This window comes from Brachyhypopomus gauderio, chromosome 1, assembly GCF_052324685.1.
Source record: "Brachyhypopomus gauderio isolate BG-103 chromosome 1, BGAUD_0.2, whole genome shotgun sequence".
Classification (NCBI taxonomy): Eukaryota; Metazoa; Chordata; class Actinopteri; order Gymnotiformes; family Hypopomidae; genus Brachyhypopomus; species Brachyhypopomus gauderio.
Genome location: NC_135211.1, coordinates 2,890,497 through 2,917,996, shown reverse-complemented (window position 1 = coordinate 2,917,996; position 27,500 = coordinate 2,890,497). Strand labels below are relative to the sequence as shown.

Sequence of the window (27,500 nt, the reverse complement as noted above, 5' to 3'; positions counted from 1 at the left end):
CCAGCGGTCTTGTTCCCCGGTGCTGACCCTCGTCTTTGCCGGAAGGGCCCGTTTTATAAAAAAAACTCCAGTAGTTCTGAAAGTGTGTGACGTTGCGCCCTGAAGGAGCGCCGGGCTGTGTGTGTGTGAACCGCCTCGCTCAGGCTTCTCACTGAGCTCTTATTTTGTCTTCTGTATAATGGATAAAAACACATGAGACTCGGTGAACTCTGGTGAACTACTGCTGTTTCGGTTCCTGCACACTGGCACTTTTGATTTTAAGTGATTCACTGGTGCCGCGGGGCGAGTTGGGGGGCGGGTCGAGTCAAACTGGAGCAGCGGGAATAATGTTAGCTGAACAGAATGTGCTGTAATTTACAAACGATGTGAATGCGCAGGCTAGCTCGCCAACCGCTCTTCAACCCACAAGGTTGTCCAGCCATCGCAGTCAGGAAAACATGTCATTTTGCCCTCTTTTAAGCCTCTTAACTCTCCTTTAACCCTCCTTTAACTCTACTTTAACTCTACTTTATCTCTACTTTAAACAGGCAGAATGTGAGGCAGATTACGAGGCAAAATATGAGGCAGAATTTAGTAGCTATTTTGTTTAGTAGATATTTTGTTTAGTAGCTATTTTGTTTAGTAGCTATTTTGCTACTAGAGAGTTTTGGTTGACTTCACGTGTTGACCTTGTGTGTAACCCTGCTCTCTCCACCAGCTCCAGAGTGTTATCCTGGAGGGCACCGGGTGCTGCGTGATCCGCACCGCAGCGTGGACTTCGACTCCACGGAGCTGCAGAACACGGCCATCCAGGACGTGATCTGCGACCACTCGCTGCCGGCCGGGTGGTACCGGTTCAGCGTCGGCAGCAGGTCCGCGGAGATGCCCACCCGCTGTGTGGAGGTGAGGGAGGCCGAGGTCACTAACCCGAGGTCATCCAGGGTCGTTGCCCTTTAACCCCCTGGTCTCTCCACTGTAACGTCCTGATTTAGTCTGGGATGCACCAGATTGAGCTGCACCTTAAGTTTTGCTTTGATGTGTCTCCAGTCTCCAGATTAGCTGCGTTTCTCTGTCCCTCTCTCTCCCTCTCTCCCTCTCTCCCTCTCTCTCTCTCTCTCTCTCTCTCTCTCTCTCCCTGTGTCCCCAGATGAACCGCTGTGGTACCCAGGCCCCGGTGTGGTTGTCTCTAAAGGACGCCCCTCTCCCACGGCCCGGCGAGTCGCGTCACATGACCGCTTGTGCCACCTGGCAGTTCTTCCATGCCAGTGCCAAGGACTGTTGTCTGTTCCGCATCCCCGTCACCGTACGCAACTGTGGCCACTTCCTCCTCTACTTCCTGCAGCCCACACAGGGATGTATGGGCTACTGTGCCCAAGGTAACTGTCCCTTATCTTCCTCATCTTCCTCATCTTCCTCATCTTCCTCATCTTCATCATCCCACCCATCTTTACATTGGCTTCACTAGATGTGTAACCAATACAATGTACAAACATTTTATGCAAAGAAAATGAAAATGTATTTATTTATTTACTAAAAGTGCTGTTATATTACCAAAAATAGGAGCAGAAAAAGAGGGAAAACAGGAAATGCACGAAGACTTGAAGTGGTTTCATCCATTTAAATAAGGAGAAGCCCAGTATAATCCTAGTTGATTTTCACAATCTTCACTTAAGTGTAACTATTAGCATAGCATACCATTCAACCAATCAGAAGTCAGCATTCACTTTGTACTGTGTTAGAAGTTCCCACCTGCCATTACAGTATGCATCGTGCGTCCAGTGTTGTGTGATGCTATGGCGTTTGAACAAGGCCGTCATGTTAATGTTAACGTCTTTGTCACGTAGGGCTACGCCCCCCTCTCTTAGCTGTCACTCCGGTCTCCCTGTTCCTCGTGTCTGTGTTGTTCCTTGCCCGTTGGTCCCGCCCTGCTTGTCTATTGCCCTGGTTTCCCTCTGTATGCCACGCCCGTGTTGTCAGTGTGATCAGCTGTGTCTTGTTAGTTTTGTGTACTTATAGTCCCTGTGTTTTTTAGCCCCTTTTCGGATATTCGTTCTGTTATGGATTCATGTGCCTTCAGTATTGTCTCTGTTGGTTTATTCTCTGTTCTGTGTTGCCCTGCCTTGTTTTGTTATCGGTCTGTTTCGTCATGCCCCTGTACTTGTCTAACCTGGATGGCTCTCCCGTTTTGACCCCTGCCTGTGACTACGACTTCAATTATGGAATGCCCTGTAATAAATCTCGCTCTTCTCAGCGTATGTGTCCGTCCCCTCGCTCAGCAGCGCGCTACGCATTACAGTCATGTTAATCCCCTAGCACGACCTGCACCGTCTCCTTCCAAGCTCAGCTGGGTTTACTGCTCCGCGCATGAAACGTGTGTGTAGCCTAAATCTAAAACCCAGCTTGTTGGAATCGGCGTCTGACTGGAACACTCACAAAGACGTCACAATAACGACGTGTGAATTGAGCTACTAGATGATTCGTAGCGCATTGAAGTTGACTCTATCCGACGTCCCAAGATCTGACGTAGGAGAGGTTGGTACAGAAGTTGGCCGTGATGGACACACTTCCCCTGGAACTGACAGATGAACCCTCCGTTGGTCCACAGTGCTACGTTATTTAACGTGCTACGTTATGTGCTCATTTTACACAGATATCTGCAGTGCTTCAGTTTCTGTAGTGTAGAAGACAACGTCTTTATAATGATCGATAGAGTCTGATTATTGATGGTCTGATTATTGTATCCATGCCTTTGTCAAGCTTTTGGTTGTATCTTTAATCTATGGAAAAGCTGAAAAGAAGCCGAAAAATCTACAGCAAGATTTATAGCAGCTTTGAAGAAAAGGTCTTCTAAATGAAGCTGTCAGCAGGTCTCGTTGATTCGAGCCCAATGGCATTTGCGATTGTCTGAGCAGGCTGCCGCTGTCTCAAAGACAGACTGAGATAGGTCAGGACTCTAGTTATCCAGTTTACTGTTTAATGTCAAGGCCTGTATTTTGAACACCATGAGATTCATCACCCAGCCTTGATGAGGATTAGAATAACATTTTTATTAGATCGATTTCTTTCAGGGTCTGTTGATGTCCCCAACCAAAAAACTATCTAAATTTGAGACTGAAAGAACAAGATAGAGAGAGAGAGAGAGATAGATAGATAGAGAGAGGGAGATTGGAAGAGAGAAACCCATGAAAACAAGAGCTTTGCTCTCACTATGTGATCAATATTTTTTCTCTCTCCCTCTTCTCATTCCTCTCCTTCTGCCTCGCTGTATTTATCTTTTCTCTTTTTCCAGTTGCAGGGCTTGACAGCAGGTCTGTAGATGCTGTCTGTATTCAGCCATGTGCTGGAGATATCAGAGGGTCTGTACATCTCCAGACTAGCATGAGAACAGGTCTGCTGCAGGGCCACGCCAGACTGCCCCTCCCATGTAGCTGCGTTTCATAGCTTTGGCAAACAAGCAAAACCGTTTGAGGGCCGGTGCCGCTCGTCACTGGTGCTGTGTGTTGCTCGGACAGCTTTTCTCTCCTAATGGCTACACTCCTGGATCTCAGCCAAATCCCCCCCCCCCACACACACACACACACACACACACACACACACACACACACTGTCGGACCACAGCCCAATCTGAATGGCGTGATTTCTTTCCCCTCCATTTCATGTCAAACTTCATTACCCATGTGCCCTTCTGCAGACAATAAGATGCTGCCATGCTGGTATACTCAAATTAGAAGATGATCACATTCTCTGAGCAGTAAAAAATATTGGAATATGTGCAACCTTTAAGAGAAGCTTGAGTTAATTTCTGATCTGTTTTTCTGATAGTCATTTCAGAGTTCACCCCAAAAGTGTGTCTGCACAATGAAGTGGAGCTCAACGGAGTATGCACAGGTAAGAACTCAAGTTGACTTAGATAGATTTATTTGTGGTATAATCTTGATGTAATAGACTCCAGTTCAAAGAGTCAATAGTTGTTTGTAAGAGTGAGTTAGTAAGGCTGTAAAATCTGCTTTCTCTCCAAGTATCTCCCGATAGATTGATTAGGCCCATATACAGTTTAAATGCTCCCAAAAGTGACTGGGCCCCTGATTTATTCCTCAGGATGCAAACAATGCTTTACAAAAAACACACACACACACACACACACACACACACACACACACACACACACACACACACACACACACACACACACACACACACACACACACACACACACACTCTTGGAGGCCCAAGCTATCCTTTTTTTGTTGATGGCATTTTTGTTGTCCAGCCCATTTCGTTTAACTACAATGGAATCTGAACTGCCTTTGAAGCACCAGCAAAGTGGAGCAGGGATGTGACTGCACACTCACACCCTGACCGCACACTCACGCCCTGACCACACACTCACGCCCTGACCGCACACTCACACCCTGACCGCACACTCACACCCTGACCGCACACTCACACCTTGACCACACACTCACACCCTGAGTGCACACTCACGCCCTGACCGCACACTCACACCCTGACCACACACTCACGCCCTGACCGCACACTCACACCCTGACCGCACACTCACACCCTGACCGCACACTCACACCTTGACCACACACTCACACCCTGAGTGCACACTCACGCCCTGACCACACACTCACACCCTGAGTGCACACTCACGCCCTGACCGCACACTCACACCCTGACCACACACTCACGCCCTGACCGCACACTCACACCCTGACCGCACACTCACACCCTGACCGCACACTCACACCTTGACCACACACTCACACCCTGAGTGCACACTCACGCCCTGACCGCACACTCACACCCTGACCGCACACTCACGCCCTGACCGCACACTCACACCCTGACCACACACTCACGCCCTGACCGCACACTCACACCCTGACCACACACTCACGCCCTGACCGCACACTCACGCTCGGACCGCACACTCACACTCTGACCGCACACTCACACCCTGACCGCACACTCACACCCTGACCGCACACTCACACCCTGACCGCACACTCACGCCCTGACCGCACACTCACACCCTGACCGCACACTCACGCCCTGACCGCACACTCACACCCTGACCGCACACTCACACCCTGACCCCACACTCACGCCCTGACCGCACACTCACACCCTGACCGCACACTCACACCCTGACCCCACACTCACGCCCTGACCGCACACTCACACCCTGACCGCACACTCACACCCTGAACACACACTCACACCCTGACCGCACACTCACACCCTGAACACACACTCACACCCTGACCACACACTCACACCCTGACCGCACACTCACACCCTGAACACACACTCACACCCTGAACACACACTCACACCCTGACCGCACACTCACACCCTGAACACACACTCACACCCTGACCACACACTCACACCCTGACCGCACACTCACACCCTGAACACACACTCACACCCTGACCCCACACTCACGCCCTGACCGCACACTCACACCCTGACCGCACACTCACACCCTGAACACACACTCACACCCTGACCACACACTCACACCCTGACCACACACTCACACCCTGAACACACACTCACACCCTGAACACACACTCACACCCTGAACACACACTCACACCCTGACCACACACTCACACCCTGACCACACACTCACACCCTGAACACACACTCACACCCTGAACACACACTCACACCCTGAACACACACTCACACCCTGAACACACACTCACACCCTGACCGCACACTCACACCCTGACCACACGCTCACTCCACTGTCTCCAGCCAGGCCCCCTCCACTGCCGGGCCGACCCCACCTGAGGGCAGACCTGCTGGGCAGTAGCGTGCAGCTGCGTTGCTCCTACTCGTCCAGCACCAGCCCCGCTGCTGCGAGTACTGCCCCCCTCCTGGCCTACTCCGTGGTGTGGGCACGCTACACCTCATCCAGCATGAAGGTGGAGGTGCGGAGAGACACAACCACTCAGCTAAACGCCCTCGTCGAGATGGACGGAGTTCACTTCAGACTGGGCGAGACGGTATGACCAAAACAAGACACTATAATTACATTGTATTGTATAACACTGTCCAATAGCACAAGATTGCTTAAAGGTTGTTGTGTGTCTGCCATTAGTAGTGGGATGAAGCATCAGCAAAGATCTCTGCAGGCATTCAATCGGGTCTGGACATGTGGATCAGTAAAGATTAGAGGAACTGGGACAGGTAGTGGATAAGCATGGGGTAGAGACAGAGGTAGGAGCAGAGTTTGGGATATCAATAAGACTGGTGTAAAGATAGACTAAGGGACAGGGTAGAGTTATAGATACAGATATGGTAGAGATACAGGTGGGGTAGTGAGAGGGTTAGTGTTGAGGGTGTTAGGGAGTGAGGTAGAGATAAGGGTAGGGGTAATGAGAGGGTTAGTGTTGAGGGTGTTAGGGACAGGGTAGAGATAAGGGTGGGGTAGTGAGAGGGTTAGTGTTGAGGGTGTTGGGGACAGGGTAGAGATAAGGGTGGGGTAGTGAGAGGGTTAGTGTTGAGGGTGTTGGGGACAGGGTAGAGATAAGGGTGGGGTAGTGAGAGGGTTAGTGTTGAGGGTGTTAGGGAGTGAGGTAGAGATAAGGGTGGGGTAGTGAGAGGGTTAGTGTTGAGGGTGTTAGAGACAGGGTAGAGATATGGGTGGGGTAGTGAGAGGGTTAGTGTTGAGGATGTTAGGGAGTGAGGTAGAGATAAGGGTGGGGTAGTGAGAGGGTTAGTGTTGAGGGTGTTGGGGACAGGGTAGAGATAAGGGTGGAGTAGTGAGAGGGTTAGTGTTGAGGGTGTTGGGGACAGGGTAGAGATAAGGGTGGGGTAGTGAGAGGGTTAGTGTTGAGGGTGTTAGGGAGTGAGGTAGAGATAAGGGTGGGGTAGTGAGAGGGTTAGTGTTGAGGGTGTTAGGGACAGGGTAGAGATAAGGGTAGGGTAGTGAGAGGGTTAGTGTTGAGGGTGTTAGGGAGTGAGGTAGAGATAAGGGTGGGGTAGTGAGAGGGTTAGTGTTGAGGGTGTTAGGGACAGGGTAGAGATAAGGGTGGGGTAGTGAGAGGGTTAGTGTTGAGGGTGTTGGGGACAGGGTAGAGATAAGGGTGGGGTAGTGAGAGGGTTAGTGTTGAGGGTGTTGGGGACAGGGTAGAGATAAGGGTGGGGTAGTGAGAGGGTTAGTGTTGAGGGTGTTAGGGAGTGAGGTAGAGATAAGGGTGGGGTAGTGAGAGGGTTAGTGTTGAGGGTGTTAGGGACAGGGTAGAGATAAGGGTGGGGTAGTGAGAGGGTTAGTGTTGAGGGTGTTGGGGACAGGGTAGAGATAAGGGTGGGGTAGTGAGAGGGTTAGTGTTGAGGGTGTTGGGGACAGGGTAGAGATAAGGGTGGGGTAGTGAGAGGGTTAGTGTTGAGGGTGTTAGGGAGTGAGGTAGAGATAAGGGTGGGGTAGTGAGAGGGTTAGTGTTGAGGGTGTTAGGGACAGGGTAGAGATATGGGTGGGGTAGTGAGAGGGTTAGTGTTGAGGATGTTAGGGAGTGAGGTAGAGATAAGGGTGGGGTAGTGAGAGGGTTAGTGTTGAGGGTGTTGGGGACAGGGTAGAGATAAGGGTGGAGTAGTGAGAGGGTTAGTGTTGAGGGTGTTGGGGACAGGGTAGAGATAAGGGTGGGGTAGTGAGAGGGTTAGTGTTGAGGGTGTTAGGGAGTGAGGTAGAGATAAGGGTGGGGTAGTGAGAGGGTTAGTGTTGAGGGTGTTGGGGACAGGGTAGAGATAAGGGTGGGGTAGTGAGAGGGTTAGTGTTGAGGATGTTAGGGAGTGAGGTAGAGATAAGGGTGGGGTAGTGAGAGGGTTAGTGTTGAGGGTGTTGGGGACAGGGTAGAGATAAGGGTGGGGTAGTGAGAGGGTTAGTGTTGAGGGTGTTGGGGACAGGGTAGAGATAAGGGTGGGGTAGTGAGAGGGTTAGTGTTGAGGGTGTTAGGGAGTGAGGTAGAGATAAGGGTGGGGTAGTGACAGGGTTAGTGTTGAGGGTGTTGGGGACAGGGTAGAGATAAGGGTGGGGTAGTGACAGGGTTAGTGTTGAGGGTGTTGGGGACAGGGTAGAGATAAGGGTGGGGTAGTGAGAGGGTTAGTGTTGAGGGTGTTAGGGAGTGAGGTAGAGATAAGGGTGGGGTAGTGAGAGGGTTAGTGTTGAGGGTGTTGGGGACAGGGTAGAGATAAGGGTGGGGTAGTGACAGGGTTAGTGTTGAGGGTGTTGGGGACAGGGTAGAGATAAGGGTGGGGTAGTGAGAGGGTTAGTGTTGAGGGTGTTGGGGACAGGGTAGAGATAAGGGTGGGGTAGTGAGAGGGTTAGTGTTGAGGGTGTTAGGGACAGGGTAGAGATAAGGGTGGGGTAGTGAGAGGGTTAGTGTTGAGGGTGTTGGGGACAGGGTGAAGATAAGGGTGGGGTAGTGAGAGGGTTAGTGTTGAGGGTGTTGGGGACAGGGTAGAGATAAGGGTGGGGTAGTGACAGGGTTAGTGTTGAGGGTGATGGGGACAGGGTAGAGATAAGGGTGGGGTAGTGAGAGGGTTAGTGTTGAGGGTGTTGGGGACAGGGTAGAGATAAGGGTGGGGTAGTGAGAGGGTTAGTGTTGAGGGTGTTGGGGACAGGGTAGAGATAAGGGTGGGGTAGTGAGAGGGTTAGTGTTGAGGGTGTTGGGGACAGGGTAGAGATAAGGGTGGGGTAGTGACAGGGTTAGTGTTGAGGGTGTTGGGGACAGGGTTGAGATAAGGGTGGGGTAGTGACAGGGTTAGTGTTGAGGGTGTTAGGGAGTGAGGTAGAGATAAGGGTGGGGTAGTGAGAGGGTTAGTGTTGAGGGTGTTGGGGACAGGGTTGAGATAAGGGTGGGGTAGTGAGAGGGTTAGTGTTGAGGGTGTTGGGGACAGGGTAGAGATAAGGGTGGGGTAGTGAGAGGGTTAGTGTTGAGGGTGTTGGGGACAGGGTAGAGATAAGGGTGGGGTAGTGAGAGGGTTAGTGTTGAGGGTGTTGGGGACAGGGTAGAGATAAGGGTGGGGTAGTGAGAGGGTTAGTGTTGAGGGTGTTGGGGACAGGGTAGAGATAAGGGTGGGTAGTGACAGGGTTAGTGTTGAGGGTGTTGGGGACAGGGTAGAGATAAGGGTGGGGTAGTGACAGGGTTAGTGTTGAGGGTGTTGGGGACAGGGTTGAGATAAGGGTGGGGTAGTGACAGGGTTAGTGTTGAGGGTGTTGGGGACAGGGTAGAGATAAGGGTGGGGTAGTGAGAGGGTTAGTGTTGAGGGTGTTGGGGACAGGGTAGAGATAAGGGTGGGGTAGTGAGAGGGTTAGTGTTGAGGGTGTTGGGGACAGGGTAGAGATAAGGGTGGGGTAGTGAGAGGGTTAGTGTTGAGGGTGTTGGGGACAGGGTAGAGATAAGGGTGGGGTAGTGAGAGGGTTAGTGTTGAGGGTGTTAGGGACAGGGTAGAGATAAGGGTGGGGTAGTGAGAGGGTTAGTGTTGAGGGTGTTAGGGACAGGGTAGAGATAAGGGTAGGGTAGTGAGAGGGTTAGTGTTGAGGGTGTTAGGGAGTGAGGTAGAGATAAGGGTGGGGTAGTGAGAGGGTTAGTGTTGAGGGTGTTAGGGACAGGGTAGAGATAAGGGTGGGGTAGTGAGAGGGTTAGTGTTGAGGGTGTTGGGGACAGGGTAGAGATAAGGGTGGGGTAGTGAGAGGGTTAGTGTTGAGGGTGTTGGGGACAGGGTAGAGATAAGGGTGGGGTAGTGAGAGGGTTAGTGTTGAGGGTGTTAGGGACAGGGTAGAGATATGGGTGGGGTAGTGAGAGGGTTAGTGTTGAGGATGTTAGGGAGTGAGGTAGAGATAAGGGTGGGGTAGTGAGAGGGTTAGTGTTGAGGGTGTTGGGGACAGGGTAGAGATAAGGGTGGAGTAGTGAGAGGGTTAGTGTTGAGGGTGTTGGGGACAGGGTAGAGATAAGGGTGGGGTAGTGAGAGGGTTAGTGTTGAGGGTGTTAGGGAGTGAGGTAGAGATAAGGGTGGGGTAGTGAGAGGGTTAGTGTTGAGGGTGTTGGGGACAGGGTAGAGATAAGGGTGGGGTAGTGAGAGGGTTAGTGTTGAGGGTGTTAGGGACAGGGTAGAGATAAGGGTGGGGTAGTGAGAGGGTTAGTGTTGAGGGTGTTAGGGAGTGAGGTAGAGATAAGGGTGGGGTAGTGAGAGGGTTAGTGTTGAGGGTGTTGGGGACAGGGTAGAGATAAGGGTGGGGTAGTGACAGGGTTAGTGTTGAGGGTGTTGGGGACAGGGTAGAGATAAGGGTGGGGTAGTGACAGGGTTAGTGTTGAGGGTGTTGGGGACAGGGTAGAGATAAGGGTGGGGTAGTGAGAGGGTTAGTGTTGAGGGTGTTGGGGACAGGGTAGAGATAAGGGTGGGGTAGTGAGAGGGTTAGTGTTGAGGGTGTTAGGGACAGGGTAGAGATAAGGGTGGGGTAGTGAGAGGGTTAGTGTTGATGGTGTTGGGGACAGGGTAGAGATAAGGGTGGGGTAGTGAGAGGGTTAGTGTTGAGGGTGTTGGGGACAGGGTAGAGATAAGGGTGGGGTAGTGACAGGGTTAGTGTTGAGGGTGATGGGGACAGGGTAGAGATAAGGGTGGGGTAGTGAGAGGGTTAGTGTTGAGGGTGTTGGGGACAGGGTAGAGATAAGGGTGGGGTAGTGAGAGGGTTAGTGTTGAGGGTGTTGGGGACAGGGTAGAGATAAGGGTGGGGTAGTGAGAGGGTTAGTGTTGAGGGTGTTGGGGACAGGGTAGAGATAAGGGTGGGGTAGTGACAGGGTTAGTGTTGAGGGTGTTGGGGACAGGGTAGAGATAAGGGTGGGGTAGTGAGAGGGTTAGTGTTGAGGGTGTTAGGGAGTGAGGTAGAGATAAGGGTGGGGTAGTGAGAGGGTTAGTGTTGAGGGTGTTGGGGACAGGGTAGAGATAAGGGTGGGGTAGTGACAGGGTTAGTGTTGAGGGTGTTGGGGACAGGGTAGAGATAAGGGTGGGGTAGTGACAGGGTTAGTGTTGAGGGTGTTGGGGACAGGGTAGAGATAAGGGTGGGGTAGTGAGAGGGTTAGTGTTGAGGGTGTTGGGGACAGGGTAGAGATAAGGGTGGGGTAGTGAGAGGGTTAGTGTTGAGGGTGTTAGGGACAGGGTAGAGATAAGGGTGGGGTAGTGAGAGGGTTAGTGTTGATGGTGTTGGGGACAGGGTAGAGATAAGGGTGGGGTAGTGAGAGGGTTAGTGTTGAGGGTGTTGGGGACAGGGTAGAGATAAGGGTGGGGTAGTGACAGGGTTAGTGTTGAGGGTGATGGGGACAGGGTAGAGATAAGGGTGGGGTAGTGAGAGGGTTAGTGTTGAGGGTGTTGGGGACAGGGTAGAGATAAGGGTGGGGTAGTGAGAGGGTTAGTGTTGAGGGTGTTGGGGACAGGGTAGAGATAAGGGTGGGGTAGTGAGAGGGTTAGTGTTGAGGGTGTTGGGGACAGGGTAGAGATAAGGGTGGGGTAGTGACAGGGTTAGTGTTGAGGGTGTTGGGGACAGGGTTGAGATAAGGGTGGGGTAGTGACAGGGTTAGTGTTGAGGGTGTTAGGGAGTGAGGTAGAGATAAGGGTGGGGTAGTGAGAGGGTTAGTGTTGAGGGTGTTGGGGACAGGGTTGAGATAAGGGTGGGGTAGTGAGAGGGTTAGTGTTGAGGGTGTTGGGGACAGGGTAGAGATAAGGGTGGGGTAGTGAGAGGGTTAGTGTTGAGGGTGTTGGGGACAGGGTAGAGATAAGGGTGGGGTAGTGAGAGGGTTAGTGTTGAGGGTGTTGGGGACAGGGTAGAGATAAGGGTGGGGTAGTGAGAGGGTTAGTGTTGAGGGTGTTGGGGACAGGGTAGAGATAAGGGTGGGTAGTGACAGGGTTAGTGTTGAGGGTGTTGGGGACAGGGTAGAGATAAGGGTGGGGTAGTGACAGGGTTAGTGTTGAGGGTGTTGGGGACAGGGTTGAGATAAGGGTGGGGTAGTGACAGGGTTAGTGTTGAGGGTGTTGGGGACAGGGTAGAGATAAGGGTGGGGTAGTGAGAGGGTTAGTGTTGAGGGTGTTGGGGACAGGGTAGAGATAAGGGTGGGGTAGTGAGAGGGTTAGTGTTGAGAGTGTTAGGGACAGGGTAGAGATAAGGGTGGGGTAGTGACAGGGTTAGTGTTGAGGGTGTTGGGGACAGGGTAGAGATAAGGGTGGGGTAGTGAGAGGGTTAGTGTTGAGGGTGTTGGGGACAGGGTAGAGATAAGGGTGGGGTAGTGACAGGGTTAGTGTTGAGGGTGTTGGGGACAGGGTAGAGATAAGGGTGGGGTAGTGACAGGGTTAGTGTTGAGGGTGTTGGGGACAGGGTTGAGATAAGGGTGGGGTAGTGACAGGGTTAGTGTTGAGGGATCGTGATGATGGTGATAGATAGTGATAGTGGTGATAGAGGTAAAGTGTCCCAGCATGTCACAGAATGTGCGGTTGATGGATAAAACACACTGGGACTGGAAACCTCATGGATAATTTACTGGAAAAAAACAAAGTGCTGGAAAGCAGGATGTCAGAAGAAAAACAAGTTAGCCAAATTTACTTTACATTGTGTTGGCTTTGAAAACTTTTAATATCAATTTGGACTCTAGTTGGCATTCAGACTCTAGTTGGACTATTCTGGCCTAAATAATCTCAGCACTATCATTAGTCATGACCAACTTGGTTCTCAATGCACTTGATGTTTCTTTGAGAATCTTTATCTCCTTTGAACACTCTAAGGCGATGCCTGAACCCTCTGCTCCCACAAGGCCAAGTTTGGAGGAGGAAGTGGGTGTAGACATGGGGTTTAACACTAATCCCCTGTGACCTTTGCCAAGAGTTCAACCTCTGTTCAAAAGGGAACTCGTTTAGACAGCAGGACAGACCAAACAAGTCCAAAGTAAACAGAGCTGATGGTCCGACCCACAGCTCATAATATCAGCCCCATTTTTTCTAATCTTTGAGAGAGGAGGTTCTGGAGTTTGCCTTGCACTCTGCACAATGTATAAATGTTGGACCTGATAATGTTTTATTCTGAACGAGTTCTCAGAACATGCACAGAGTGCAAAAAACCTTCTACAAAACCTTTTGCTAATATTGCAGAATTCCCACAAAGATTCATTTATCCTGAATAATAGACACGCTTGAGAAATTATAGAGAGGACTACATAATCTCACAGAGGTCTCATTAAATTTGATTACTCTGTGTTAGTACTCTGGTATTGAGTGGGAAGCAGATGAACGTGTGTGTGTGTGTGTGTGTGTGTGTGTGTGTGTGTGTGTGTGTGTGTGTGTGTGTGTGTATGTTCGCTGGTTTGCACATGCTCTGCTAGTGCTGTAAAGTGTGTGTTATTGAGTTCTTGAAGCTCAGGGAGACTGTGAATGTGTCCAGGCCTAATCTAGGCCACGAGGTCACCTGAAATGTGCCACAGCTGGGCAAACACAAACACACACAGAACTGTGCATACACTATCATTGTTCGTTAGTATTGTTTTGTCTCTGTGATCCAGCATATTGCAGATCAAATGATGGCACGCAGGTAACACTCAGAATGTCTGCTACATCTCAAGATCATTTACATCTTCACCAAAAGAACCAGGATGGCTGGCAGCTCAGATGTCTCTGAACTGCAGTCTTCACCTCACACTGTAGTACAGACGCCAAGAAGGTTTCACTGCAGTTCCTTAGTGACTGCACTCTGTATACAGCATTAGTGGGGCTCTTCATATAAGCACTTATATAGAGGGCAGTACATTACACACACACACTCCTTCCTTAACACACTTCTGGGCGACTGACATTTTATTAGCTTCAGACGCTGCTGTGAGTCGTTCTGTCCGCCCTGCCGGGCACCTTTTCTGCATGCGTTAATCATCTCTCCGCTATGATTTAGCCTCCGCTTTGTGCTGGTCCAATCACGCGAGATGACTGTGGTTTGATTGACAGTACTCCTGCAGTGTGTCCACGTACCTGAGGAACTCCTCCAGTGTCCAGTCTGCACCCAGAGAAAGTGTGGGGTTCTTCGCTGGAATTAAGGTATGTCATGCTTCAGCAGTTTACACACTGGGAACTCAGTATCTTTACATACAAACAGAAAACACAGGAAATATGTACACAACATTTTAGGAAACTAAATAGCCCCCACAAGAAAAAGTCAGTATTGAGCGTCAGCGTTGACCTCCCTTGGTATTCAACACGTCCTGAACTGTTTTGGAGAGACTATCCTTAAGTTTAAGTCATCCTCTTGTATCTACCACGCTTATGTCAGCACGTCCCAGAGTTCATCTTTTGATTTAGAACGTCTTTTCCTGCTACTGCTCAAGTGTAAGGGGAGGTCATCTCAATACTGTAACCTAAAGAAGCAGTTTTTTTATATGCCTTTAATATTTCTAGTTATAGTCTAATGACAGTTCTGAGAAATAATTGAATCTGATGATTATGATTATGATTATTTCTCATATATATGTATCATTTTGCTGCTGTCTACATTTACACAATTACTGTAAACAATGAAACTTAAATCATGTAGTCTTGTCTTTCACGTAAAACAGGTAGTGATATTCTATCATTTTGTATGTTCTATGGCTTTTTTCGCCCATATTTCCAGTTTGTTCCCGACGTACTGCACATCCGTGAGGACGGTAGAGAACACTCGCTGGCGGTACACAGCACCGTACCGATACCCTGCTACGGATCAGGACCGGGCCGGCACTGCAGTCTGGCCTTAGCGCTCCGCGTCCGCGAGGCTGGTGCGTGTGATTCTGTATTTTTAAAGGTGTACAAGCCCACATAACAACACATGTGGCGATTTGCCAATCGAGCAACATGTCCGCTGATTGAAATTGGTCATCATTGTGCGTATGACTGATTTTATGAGACATATACGCAGGATTCACATCTTTCGGATAGGTAGCAAATGTTCCAGTATACAATTACATGTTGGGCATTTGGCAGAGCCACTTACAAAAACGCTTTACACTCACATATCATTATGTCTTGTAAGGAAAGGCCGTGCCAAGTCTTTGCCCTCCATGTTGGCAGGCGTGAGCTGCACAATGAACCAGGCGTGTTACTGAGGGCACACAGAGGCCACAATCATACACATTTCAGAATTTGGCAAATATAATAGCCTTATTTATGAACGAGTAACATATACTTGCTGTAAAATGTACTAGACACATGAAGCATACCTGATAGAAAACATTCTAAAGCATAAAAATTGTTTTTTTAGAAGTGCAGATTTAGCTTTTTCTGCCCTCCACAATTTAGTCTGTTCTTCTTGTTTTGTTAGATTACTGTTTAGAAGAAGAAAAAGTGTGTGTGTGTGTGTGTGTGTGTGTGTGTGTGTGTGTGTGTGTGTGTGTGTGTGTGTGTGTGTGTGTGTGTGTGTGTGTGTGTGTGTGTGTTAATAATTCTTGCCCCATTTTTCCTGCTTTTACATGCACATTTTTATATTTAAGTAAACAATTGTTCTGTTCTTTGCATTTTTTGGCTTTTTTACCACAGTATGCAGGGTTTGTTCGACTATTCGACTAGACCTACAGTGGGCTTCTGAAAGGGCTGCTAAGTTTAATGTATACCCAAATATCTCACGTAATGTAGCTGAGTTAAAAATGCAAACACAATTCACTCACTGTGAACTTTCAGATGGTGTAACAGCAGCAGGTCCAAACGTCGCTGTGTCCTCCTGTCTGCTGGACCTCGTCTCCCAGAAGTGCCACGATGGCGTTTGTGCGCACGCTAACGTCACCCTCACCGCAGTAACGGATTTCACTCGCGACGGAAACCGAGCCAGCCTTCTGAGTGTGCAGCCCACCGGGGGCAGCCCGCGACTCTGGAGGGGATACACTCCCACACCCATGAAGGTCAGTACTATTCACATTACAGGCTTAAACAAAGAGAGATGAGCTAACGTGATATCGCCACTTGATCTCTCAAAGAATTAGTGAGATTTTCACTGAGTGACAGTAATTTCACTCAGTATTTCAGTTTCGATGCTAATTACATCAAAACTAATACTTAAAGATTGTTTGCTTTCAAACTTCCTATGGCCAAATCACAAGTAATTTTCACAAGTATTGGTCATGCAAATAATACTTTTATTATATACAGTAAACAAACAAATCTATGTCTAACAGCAAATTAATGTGTGATCATATAGGACAGGCTAGAAATGGGAATTTCAGGATCGATTTAATTGTAGTGTGGCTGTAATGTGATGTAACCTAGACCGACTTGTCTTGTCCATTTTAGCTCATCTTCAGCCTTTCATTTTGCCTTGAAGCAGCCTAATTACTTTCACAATTATATCTGGGAGTAGCACTCTGTAATAAAACACATATGGGGGAAATGTTAGCTATGTTGTTAGACAACACACACACACACACACACACACACACACACACACACACACACACACACACACACACACATGCTTTGTCAGTCTAATCACTTGTCTGTTGTAAGTGGCCCCCAGACCACCATCTGTGTTTGGAGTAAACAGGAGAGCCTCTCTGTTTGCAGTAGTGCGGCCTTTAATCATGTCGTGTCTGGCCTTGTGATCACTCTGCTAGTTTTCCTTAGCAAAGCTGATGTGTTTTACATTGTCCCAGTACTTCTGTTTATCTCCAAACACCACAGACTACCTTTAAACACCTGAACTTGACCACTCCTGCAGATGCTCTATACATTGTCTTTTCTATACGTTTTCTGTACTTGACAAAATAAGAGCGTTTATCTGTGGGAGCTTGTTGGAGATATGGGATCTGCTGGTCTGTTGTACGCTGGTAGTGGTGTATTGTTGGAGATATGGGATCTGCTGGTCTGTTATACGCTGGTAGTGGTGTATTGTTGGAGATATGGGATCTGCTGGTCTGTTATACGCTGGTAGTGGTGTATTGTTGGAGATATGGGATCTGCTGGTCTGTTATATGCTGGTAGTGGTGTATTGTTGGAGATATGGGATCTGCTGGTCTGTTGTATGCTGGTAGTGGTGTATTGTTGGAGATATGGGATCTGCTGGTCTGTTGTATGCTGGTGGTGGTGTATTGTTGGAGATATGGGATCTGCTGGTCTGTTATACGCTGGTAGTGGTGTATTGTTGGAGATATGGGATCTGCTGGTCTGTTATATGCTGGTAGTGGTGTATTGTTGGAGATATGGGATCTGCTGGTCTGTTGTATGCTGGTAGTGGTGTATTGTTGGAGATATGGGATCTGCTGGTCTGTTGTATGCTGGTGGTGGTGTATTGTTGGAGATATGGGATCTGCTGGTCTGTTGTATGCTGGTAGTGGTGTATTGTTGGAGATATGGGATCTGCTGGTCTGTTATATGCTGGTAGTGGTGTATTGTTGGAGATATGGGATCTGCTGGTCTGTTATATGCTGGTAATGGTGTATTGTTGGAGATATGGGATCTGCTGGTCTGTTGTACGCTGGTAATGGTGTATTGTTGGAGATATGGGATCTGCTGGTCTGTTATACGCTGGTAATGGTGTATTGTTGGAGATATGGGATCTCCTGGTCTGTTATATGCTGGTAATGGTGTATTGTTGGAGATATGGGATCTGCTGGTCTGTTGTATGCTGGTAGTGGTGTATTGTTGGAGATATGGGATCTGCTGGTCTGTTATATGCTGGTAGTGGTGTATTGTTGGAGATATGGGATCTGCTGGTCTGTTATATGCTGGTAGTGGTGTATTGTTGGAGATATGGGATCTGCTGGTCTGTTGTACGCTGGTAGTGGTGTATTGTTGGAGATATGGGATCTGCTGGTCTGTTGTACGCTGGTAATGGTGTATTGTCCTGTACACTGACAGTGTCTCAAAACTCCACCGCTAATCTGTTTAGCTATAATGCTTTATACCTCTACTGACCTCTCATATTCTTATGGTGCTAAATTTGCCACTTCCAGTTAAACGGAGATGTTCTGAGATGATGTTTTTCTCTGTCTCTCAGGTCATGGTTCAGGATGTCCCCACCAGCACCTGTTACTCCCTCACCGATCCACACATGCTCACCTTCGATGGCAGGTAACAAGGCCTCTGGGACACTGGGAGCTAGAGGCACGCCGACTGGACTTCTCCAACATGGCCCCTCCCCTCAAATATGGCCCCTCCTCTCCAACACAGCTCCGCCTTTTCAACATGCCCCCTCCTCTCCAACCCAGCCCCGCCTTTCCAACACAGCCCCTCCTCTCCAACACAGCTCCGCCTCTCCAACACAACCCCTCCTCTCCAACACAGCTCCGCCTCTCCAACACAACCCCTCCTCTCCAACCCAGCCCCGCCTTTCCAACACAGCCTCTCCTCTCCAACATGGCCCCTCCTCTCCAACACAGCCCCTCCTCTCCAACACAACCCCTCCTCTCCAACACGACCCCTCCTCTACATGGCCCCGCCTCTTCAACACGACCCCTCCTCTACATGGCTCCGCCTCTCCAACACGACCCCTCCTCTCCAACACAGCTCCGCCTCTCCAACACGACCCCTCCTCTCCAACACAGCTCCGCCTCTCCAACCCAGCCCTGCCTCTCCAACATGGCCCCGCCTTTCCAACACAGCCCCTTCTCTCCAACACGACCCCTCCTCTACATGGCCCCGCCTCTCCAACACGACCCCTCCTCTACATGGCCCCGCCTCTCCAACACGACCCCTCCTCTCACTCACCTTACCCAAGTTTACTTTACGAAAGTCACAGTTGTTTGTTTTCTATACCTCTGTATGATTCTGCACCCTCACACGTGCTCAGATGTAGAAGGTCACTCTGTCTTATAAGGTGTGAATGGTTGTTTACCCCTGTGCAGAACTCTATGTTCTTTGCTTTGGCACAGAAGGAGCGATCTTTAGGAAAACATATGGGATGTGTCCTCATTAATACCCGTGTCCTTGTTCTGGTCTCTGATCTCAGCATTCTCCTCTGCAGAGTGAGACGCGTGGTTCACCTCACCTGCACACGACATCAAACCCACATTATTATCTATTACATTATGCATTGTTCATTTTTTTGCCCCCAACACTTAAAACTGTTTTAATTGAAGCACCCTACATAGGCTGGATTTCAGATTCATTATGAGCATGACATTTCTCTCTCTCCCTCTCTCTCTCTCTCTCTCTCTCTCTCTCTCTCTCTCTCCCCTACTCCACCCCCATTGCCATCACACTGATGTAGTCCTTGGAGAGGCCATATTCAAAAAACCCCTAATGTCTATTAAACTACTTTTAAAGGTCAACTATAAAGAGAGCACTGTACCTCTGTTACATAGCCACAGACACCATCTACACACCATAATGACTGTTTGGCTAGATCGAACAGAGTTTGAGCTTATTTTTCATAACCTTTAAAATTCACAAAGGTTACATGAAAAACACTTAGATGTTTTAATGTTGGTATTAGTTGGCTAGTGCACTTAAGAGCCCCTTGTTCTGACTGCTGAATATCTTCATTAGCTCCTAAGTAGTTTGGGACTTATGAAGATTTGTATTGTGTAAGCTCCACATGTTCATAAACACTGATTATTTATGGAAGGCAAAGTTATGCGATCATTTTCACATTCTGATCTAAACCAGGCGATATCCAGGGACCACAGTGTATTACTGTGAACAGGATTCATAGAAATAAGATAATGATAGCATTATAAGTTTATGGGTCCATCAGTCTTAGGGACCTGTAAACCTAATCACCCAGTATGCTTTTTCCTGCTAATATGATGGTGCTATAAAACAAGTCCCTACTGTGCGTGTTAATGTGAAGATGTCTCTGTGTCCCTGTCCCCTCCAGACACTTTGATAACCAGCAGACGGGGACGTTTGTGCTGTGTAGGAGCGTTCACCGTGCCTTCGAGGTTCACGCTCGCCAGTGGGACTGCGGCAGTCGCCACTACCCCGTCTCCTGCACCTGCGGAGTGGCAGCGCGAGAGGGCAACCAGGTCGTGACCTTCGACATGTGCAGGGGCCAGCTGCAGGAGACACGCCCCCAGCTGTCAATCAAGAATCTGGGACCTCCCTCAGCCAATGAGGTTAAGATTTACGAGGCACATCAGGGTAAAAAAATGACGGTATGTCTTACATTTAATTAATGAATGAATCATGAGTTTAACATCAGCTCGGTGTTTTATTAGCACCTTGTACACCACCACTGATCCTGTGTGTCACAAACCTTGTGTGACAGTCACTGCAAACTCTTGTTATGAATGCCAAACTGTTTGTTAATGGTACATGTCAGACCACTAGAGTTACATCACCATACTCTACCTACAACATGATCTCTGGGCCTTATGGTCTTGTCAATGAGAAAAATTGTGTCTCATTCTGATATGAGATCTGATATGAGATTTACATTTGCTACAAGTACGCTAACGCTAGTACACATTGGACCCATGTCATAACCCTAGCAGGCTCACTCTTATTGCAATTTATTCACTCGTATATTTCATTTATGCTTTTCAAATTTCACTTTTTATCAAGCCAGCTTCTATTCATCTAGTGGTCATTAGATAACTGTTATAACACAGACTATGCCACATTTAGCAAACCTTGTCCCTCCGATACGATACCTCTCACCTTCTGTTCATAGCTTGATTTAACAAGCTCTACAAGGTGCAGTGCAACTCAAACCAGGTCAGAAAGCGGTTTGCGGTTCTTTTAATACTGGTCACTCTTGAAAAGAGCCAACAATGTCTCCAGGGACGTCGGGACTCTACAGCTTCACGCTGGCATCATGGACAGCAGCTTTAACAAGGATGTTGCAGAATTCCTTAAGATTTTGACTCCTTAACAATCTTGTAATTCTGAGTATCTACTGACTTTTAGAAGAAAGAAGTTCATAGGGGCCTAAAAATACATCACAAAACTGGCTTTCACATATGTTACAACAAGCCCATTTCACAATCCCAGAACACTACTGCATGTTTACATGTGGAATCCTATTTCACCAGATGTTTGTAATATTTAACATTAAACCCTTTAATGTGTAAATTTCACAACTCCTAATTTCACTATAGACCTCAGCAGGAAGTCCCAGGAGACATTAATCTTCAGCCCTTCTTTGGAAGTTCACATATTAATTGTCTCCCTGGGATTTTTTCCAGGAGGTAAACACAGATCTTGTGTGTTTGGAAGTGAGGGCTTTCATCCACTTTTAAATGCGGTTCGACTGCAACTGTCAAACCCGTGAATTAATCTCTGGATGCCAGGTCTCCGGGATTAGATAGATTAGATTAAAATAACTGAGCTGAGCTGAAACTAAACTGCACCCCTGGTACTAGCACTAGCATGAATGAAGTCTCTGTGATTGATATTTCCTACAGCTGGCTGATTTAGCTGAGTCAGGGTCTTATGGAGTAGTTCTTTTACTGGGCTGTTTTATGGTTTTAGTTAAACCTTTTTTCACTGTTGGCAGGAAAACTGATAGGTGAATGAAATATATCATTACAACCTACTTTGGAAAATTATGCAGCAATTTTTTTCATATGCACATATTAATAATTAAATGGAGGACAATGTGCTACATTCTTGAGTGGTTACATCACCTCTTTCTTTTAAATTATAAGATCTTGTTTAACTCATCACTAAATTACAGCAAAGCCATAAAGGAAGTAGTGGACTCGTTAAACAAAGGTGCTTCTTTAAATGATCACACATCCAAATGTGATCCACTGAGCTGAGGATTTTACATAACGCATCCCAAAAGACGTGTGATATTCCTGGCCCAGGGCGTCCTGCAGCGTCACAAAACGAAGCATCCTGGTTCTGACCAGCCCCTGTAAACACGTCTCACCTGCAGATACAGTTCCCCTCCGGGGCGTTCGTGAGAGCGGACGTGGGCGACTGGGGCATGAGTGTGTCCGTACGCGTTCCCAGCCAGGACTTCAACAGCACACGAGGCCTGTGTGGCACCTTTGACAGAAACGTTCAGAATGACCTCCACAGTCCCGACGGCACTTCCTACCAGAGCGGAGAACTGGACCTGTTCATACGGGACTGGAGGTACAACAGGCAGGACGGGCATGTTACTGTTTTCTCTGTGGTATCATTATGAAAACAATGCATTTGTGTATTAGTGAGGAATTCCAGCAATGGCTTGATTGCAAATATTTCAGAGAGCTTTGTAAACACATGCATGTTTTACACTATCTTACACTATCACTATGGTATTTTTTTGTATATAATATTGACCATGACCTAATGTAATATTGTGCACTACACAAGGTCTCCCTTTATTGTCACAGTCCTAAAGGTGACAGAGTTGAGAGAGCCATTAAGATTCAGATTTGTTTTTTATCTTCTTGTAACCTTGACTTTTTTTCTGAGGGAAAAAAGAACAGAGTTGTGGGGGAGGGTTGTGGGGGCTGGGGGGGGGGGGGGTAGTCGGAGTGAATGGCTAACCTTTCTCAAATCCTAAATCCTCTCTAGATTGCATGTCTTGGGGACTTAATTCAGAAGGCTAATGCGAGAGCTCATTTCTGAAGGCCATATTTCTCCTTTATTGCGCTGCATCAGGGTTGCACCTGGGGAGAGCCTGTTTGACCACACCCCCCTCGCTGAGGCTGGAGCGTCCAAGCCATTTTTCTGCGCCTGCGAAGGTGGAGATGGCTCCGCCCTTAGGTCCGGCCTTGGCTCCACCCCTGACTCTCAGAAGGACCCTGGAGCTGCGTTTGAGCCTCGTCCTGGTCCCCGCTGTCTCTCCCACAGCCACGTTGACCACACCTCCCTCTTCCCCTCCAGAGATGCCACCTCTGAGCATAAGGCCCACGCCCATCTGGCTACCACACTGTTGGGGGAGGAGCTCCAGGCAGAGGAGCTGTTTGAACTCACAGCCACTCCATCCAGACAGATTGCACCCGCTCCACCCGCCCCACCCGCCCCAGCTCTCAGACCCAGGAGACAAAGTCCTCTCGCCCTACAGCCGGAACAAACCCTCTGGAATCTGACCAACATCAACCTGGAGCGCTTGTCTTACTTCTTCCCAGACGACCACCTGTCCCCCCGGCGGACGGGCGTCCACGCCTCCTGGCCCACGCCCAGCGGCCTCACCTCGGCCCGGGCTCTGGAGCTGTGCCGTGGCGCCCTGCTGGGCTCTGCCGTGGGCACGGCCTGCACCCACCTCCTGGGCCGGAGGCTTGAGGAGGCCGTGGGCCTGTGTGTCCTGGACCTGCAGCTGAAGGACGACCTGTCCTGGGAGGACGCGCTGCTGCCCTTCCTGGAGAACGAGTGTGAGCGGCGGTGGCTGGAGCTCCGCCCACAGCTCCGCCCACAGCGCCCGTCCACAGCGACCACGCCAGATGTGCCCACGGTGCTGCGGTGTCCCAACATGTGCAGCGGCCACGGCCAGTGTGAGGACCGGGGATGCCGATGCCATCCAGGATACGGTCGCCATGACTGCAGCATCACCGTCAGTAAGTCTTCTTTACCCAGACTACCACAGCAGCACTGCGTTCCCAATCAGCCTAGCATCAGTGCCTCCAAAACCAGGGAGTCTGCAGGGAGTCCCGGCCTTGCCAAACAAGCTCTTCCATCTAATTACAGCCCAGGCAAACAGCTAATTAAAGGGTCTGCTGATTGTAAGACCGGTTGAAGCAGGTTTGTTTTAGCCGGACCTGAGCCCCTGCAGGGGGCCTTCTGGGTTTCAGCGTTTCAGATTTACAGCCAGATGAAACCAGCATGAGCCAGTAATGTCCCCCTTTCAAAGAGTCTTCAGTACAAACAGCGTAGAGCAAATCTGAACTATAATGAGACGTGCAGCTCGGCCTAGCCAACGAGGCCATTGGGTTTTAAGTCTGATCTCAATCCCATGGAACTTGACTGCATTTGTGTTTTTCTCTGCTTTATCGAACCATCTGAGATAATGACCTCAGTTGCACACGGGCCCAGTGATCAGAAATTGGTCTCCTCCTATATCATACCCTAGTCTTTACGTTTGACCACACCCGTGTAGATGATCCGTGGGCCTGCGTCAGGAGCGTCTCTGCTGGCCAGCTGTGGGGTTTGGGAAGGTCACGGCTGAAGCAAAGCACGATGGACCACCTGGTATTGCACCTCCTGGCGCTCCGTCTCATCTAGTGCACCGCGTTTCATGATTTGTGGCCCTCTCCATTTTTATTTTCTGTTCGGTTTCTGTTCTGTTTGGGTTTTGACGTTTTTTCTCAGTCTCGTCTGAAAGAGGGAGGATATGTGTGAGATCCCTGGGTGTCACTGCTCTTTCGAGTGAGAGCTTCCTGTCAGCACTCTTCCCCAAGATGAAGCCCTCACCCCGGATCCCAGCCCTGAACACCGAGCAATGAATTACAAAAGCATGACTTGCTCCCTTAACGCAGGGCGCTCACTCCAAATGTATATCTTTCTGCGATTGATTACAAAGCCTAGTTTTCCCAGCATTCCCGGTAGCAGAAGCAGGTTTAATTAAACAGGAGAAGGGAACCCTCACTTTGCAGCTGTTTCTCACAGATGGTACGCAAGATGCTGGATCGTCTCAGCGGCTTCGGATCTGATCTCCTCCCCAGCCCCTCGTCACTCTACCAAGCCTTGAGCTTCATTACCTCTCCCTCACCCCCAGCCTCCTGTGCTTAAATCATGCATCTTAATTACATTCTCCACTGGATGGCGTTATCCCCTGTACCTAAACTCATTTCATGTACTCGCTGTCTGTGAGGAACTGTTCTCCGTTTCACCAGAGGCAGGCCAGATGGTGTGTGCGTGTGTGTGTGTGTGTGTGTGTGTGTGTGTGTGTGTGTGTGTGTGTGTGTGTGTGTGTGTGTGTGTGTGTGTGTGTGTGAACCAGTTGCAGAGCTAAACTCCTGACTACCCCCCTTCACTTCATCATGGGACAGTGTAAAAGTCATTGAGGCATTAACAGTCTCTTGTGGGTATATCAGGCCCTACAGTTGTGATCAAATTTATTCAACCCCCACTGAAATAAAGTGTTTTGGCCAGTTTGACATTGATTTTGATCATTTCAGTCATCTTATTTACAATTATATCAAAGAGGCACTTATAAATTAGACTAACATAATATTTATGATGGAATAACCACAAATGTCTTTACTGTGCTCACATCATTATCAGTTTTATTCAACCCCCTAGTGACATTATTTTTTAGTACTTAGTACAACATCCTTTTCCAGTTATGACAGCTTTCAAGCGTGAAGCATAGCTTGACACGACCTTGCAGTGTCTTGCAGCGACCTATGGGTATCTTAGCCCATTCTTCATGGGCAAAAGCCTCCAGTTCAGTCACATTCTTAGGCTTGTGCACTGCAACTGCCTTCTTTAGGTCCCACCAGAGGTTCTCAATTGGATTTAAGTCTGGTGATTGCGATGGCCACTCTAGAATGTTCCAGCCTTTCATGTTCAACCATGCTCTAGTGGACTTGGATGTGTGCTTCGGATCATTGTCCTGTTGGAAGGTCCAACGTCTCCCAAGCCGCAGGTTTGTGACTGACTCCATCACATTTTCCTCCAAGATCTCCTGGTACTGAAGGGAATTCATGGTACCCTGCACACGTTGAAGCTTTCCTGTACCATTAGAAGCAAAACAGCCCCAAAGCATAATTGACCCCCCGCCATGCTTCACAGTAGGCAAGGTGTTCTTTTGTTCATAAGCCTGGTTCTTCCTTCTCCAAACATAGCGCTGGTCCATTGTCCCAAACAGTTCTAATTTAGTTTCATCTGACCACAGTACACTGTTCCAAAACCTTTGTGGCTTGTCCACATGACTTTTGGCATACTGCAGTCGACTTTTCTTGTTCTTTGGAGTCAGCAAGGGGGTGCGTCTGGGCGTTCTGGCATGGAGGTCTTCGTTATGCAATGCGCGCCTTATTGTCTGAGCTGAAACTTCAGTGCCCACATCTGACAGGTCTTTTTTCAGTTCCTTAGCAGTCACGCGGGGATTTTTCTCCACATTACGCTTCAGGTAGCGCACAGCAGTCGCGGTCAGGATCTTCTTTCTGCCACGACCAGGTAACGTTTCCACTGTGCCCTTTAACTTGAACTTGCGAATGATACTTCCGATAGTGTCTCTTGGAATATTTAACAACTTCGCAATCTTTTTATATCCATTGCCATTCTTGTGAAGAGCAATAACCTCTTCTCTTGTCTTCTGGGACCATTCTCTTGCCTTCACCATGCTTGGAAACACACCAGTAGATGTCTAGAAGGAGCTGAGTATCACAGTCCTTTTAAATCTGCCTAATTGGTGCTTATCATGCTTGATTGCTGCTCGTTGACATCCACAGATGTTTTCAATACCTGATGGAAAACACTGGAATGAACCTCTGTTCTTAGGAGTGGTAGTCGTAAAGGGGTTGAATAATTGTGTCAATGAAGAAATCACAAAAAGGCCATTTAATACATCAGCGAGGGGTAATTGTGCGGTAGGTCTACATCCAGACAGCAGGAGATGCACTCTGATAAACTCTGGTCTTGGTGTATAGACTGCTTCCTTGCTCAAGGTGTTCTGGCTACCCCCCCTGGAGCTGCCCCGTTGCCTCGAGGTAGGGGTGTGTGTGTGTGTGTGTGTGTGTGTGTGTGTGTGTGTGTGTGTGTGTGTGTGTGTGTGTGTGTGTGTGTGTGTGTGTGTGTGTGTGTGTGTGTGTGTGTGTGTGGAGGGGGAGAGGGGGTGCTTGGGGAGTAAATCAAATTGGCAGACAGATTTAGAATAGCAACGCAAGATGGGGTCATTTATCGCAGGACTGCATGGTTCAGCCCCTCTGTCGCAGACCATTGATTTATGCTGGGATCAGGGGCGGGGCTTCAGCCGTGATGGTGAGATAAATTGGTCTAATTGGCTGAGCGATCACAACCTGATGGCATGGCTCCCTCTTCTTCCCATATTCTCTGTTAGCGCCCCGGTTGAGTTCCAGTTCAGCCCTGAGTTCTGTTTGCTTCTACTGTATTTGAGCTCGCAGGCTGTTTGAGCTCTGATTGAATTCTGGTTGTTTCAGTTCTTTTTGAGTTCTGGCTGTTTGAGCTCATCTTCAACTCTCTTTTAATCCTGTTTGAGATCTCTTTGCGCTCTGTTTGAGTTCTAGTTGTATCAGCTCCGTTTGAGTTCTGGCTGTGTGAGTTCTCTTTGTATCCACTTTGTTCAAGCTCTCTTTGAGCTCAGATCTGTTTCCTTGCTGGTCATGAGATCCATCACATAGCTTTCTGTAACAGTTGAGAAGATGAAAACATCATTTTGACCCCCACCACAATGGGAAAACAGCATTTCTCTCTAAATCTTATTTTTATTCTTCATTAATAAGGGAGATTTCTTTTTATACTTTTAACCAATATTCATTCCTGTTATTTTTAAACAACATCAGAATATGCTACAAACACTCACATCAAATCCAACAGAGCTTGAATACTGAAGCAGACCTCTATCGTGATGAACTTCAGTAGGTTCTGAGGAAAGTGATTGGTCTGCCAGCCCCATGGTCCGGTGAACCAGCATCTCACCGTGTCTGTGTGTATTAGAACCTCAGGAATGGTGCCAG

The 27,500-nt window shown here is 48.6% G+C and overlaps 1 protein-coding gene across 8 annotated transcripts in view; it reads left to right on the top strand.

The window, feature by feature from the left end:
• Positions 1 to 27,500, top strand: part of LOC143517374 (von Willebrand factor D and EGF domain-containing protein) — a 95,582-nt gene that overhangs the window by 5,472 nt on the left and 62,610 nt on the right. For all 8 annotated transcript variants that reach the window (XR_013131977.1, XR_013131960.1, XR_013131945.1 and 5 more), the window contains exons 2-12: positions 698 to 882; positions 1,127 to 1,355; positions 3,802 to 3,867; positions 5,752 to 6,002; positions 13,975 to 14,064; positions 14,636 to 14,777; positions 15,676 to 15,893; positions 17,984 to 18,057; positions 19,805 to 20,081; positions 21,809 to 22,011; positions 22,525 to 23,420. Coding sequence is in view for 2 of the 8 variants with exons in the window: in XM_077010020.1 (XP_076866135.1) it covers positions 698 to 882; positions 1,127 to 1,355; positions 3,802 to 3,867; positions 5,752 to 6,002; positions 13,975 to 14,064; positions 14,636 to 14,777; positions 15,676 to 15,893; positions 17,984 to 18,057; positions 19,805 to 20,081; positions 21,809 to 22,011; positions 22,525 to 23,420 (2,631 nt within the window). In the remaining 6 variants the exon portion in view is untranslated. The remainder of the gene's footprint in view (positions 1 to 697; positions 883 to 1,126; positions 1,356 to 3,801; positions 3,868 to 5,751; positions 6,003 to 13,974; positions 14,065 to 14,635; positions 14,778 to 15,675; positions 15,894 to 17,983; positions 18,058 to 19,804; positions 20,082 to 21,808; positions 22,012 to 22,524; positions 23,421 to 27,500) is intronic.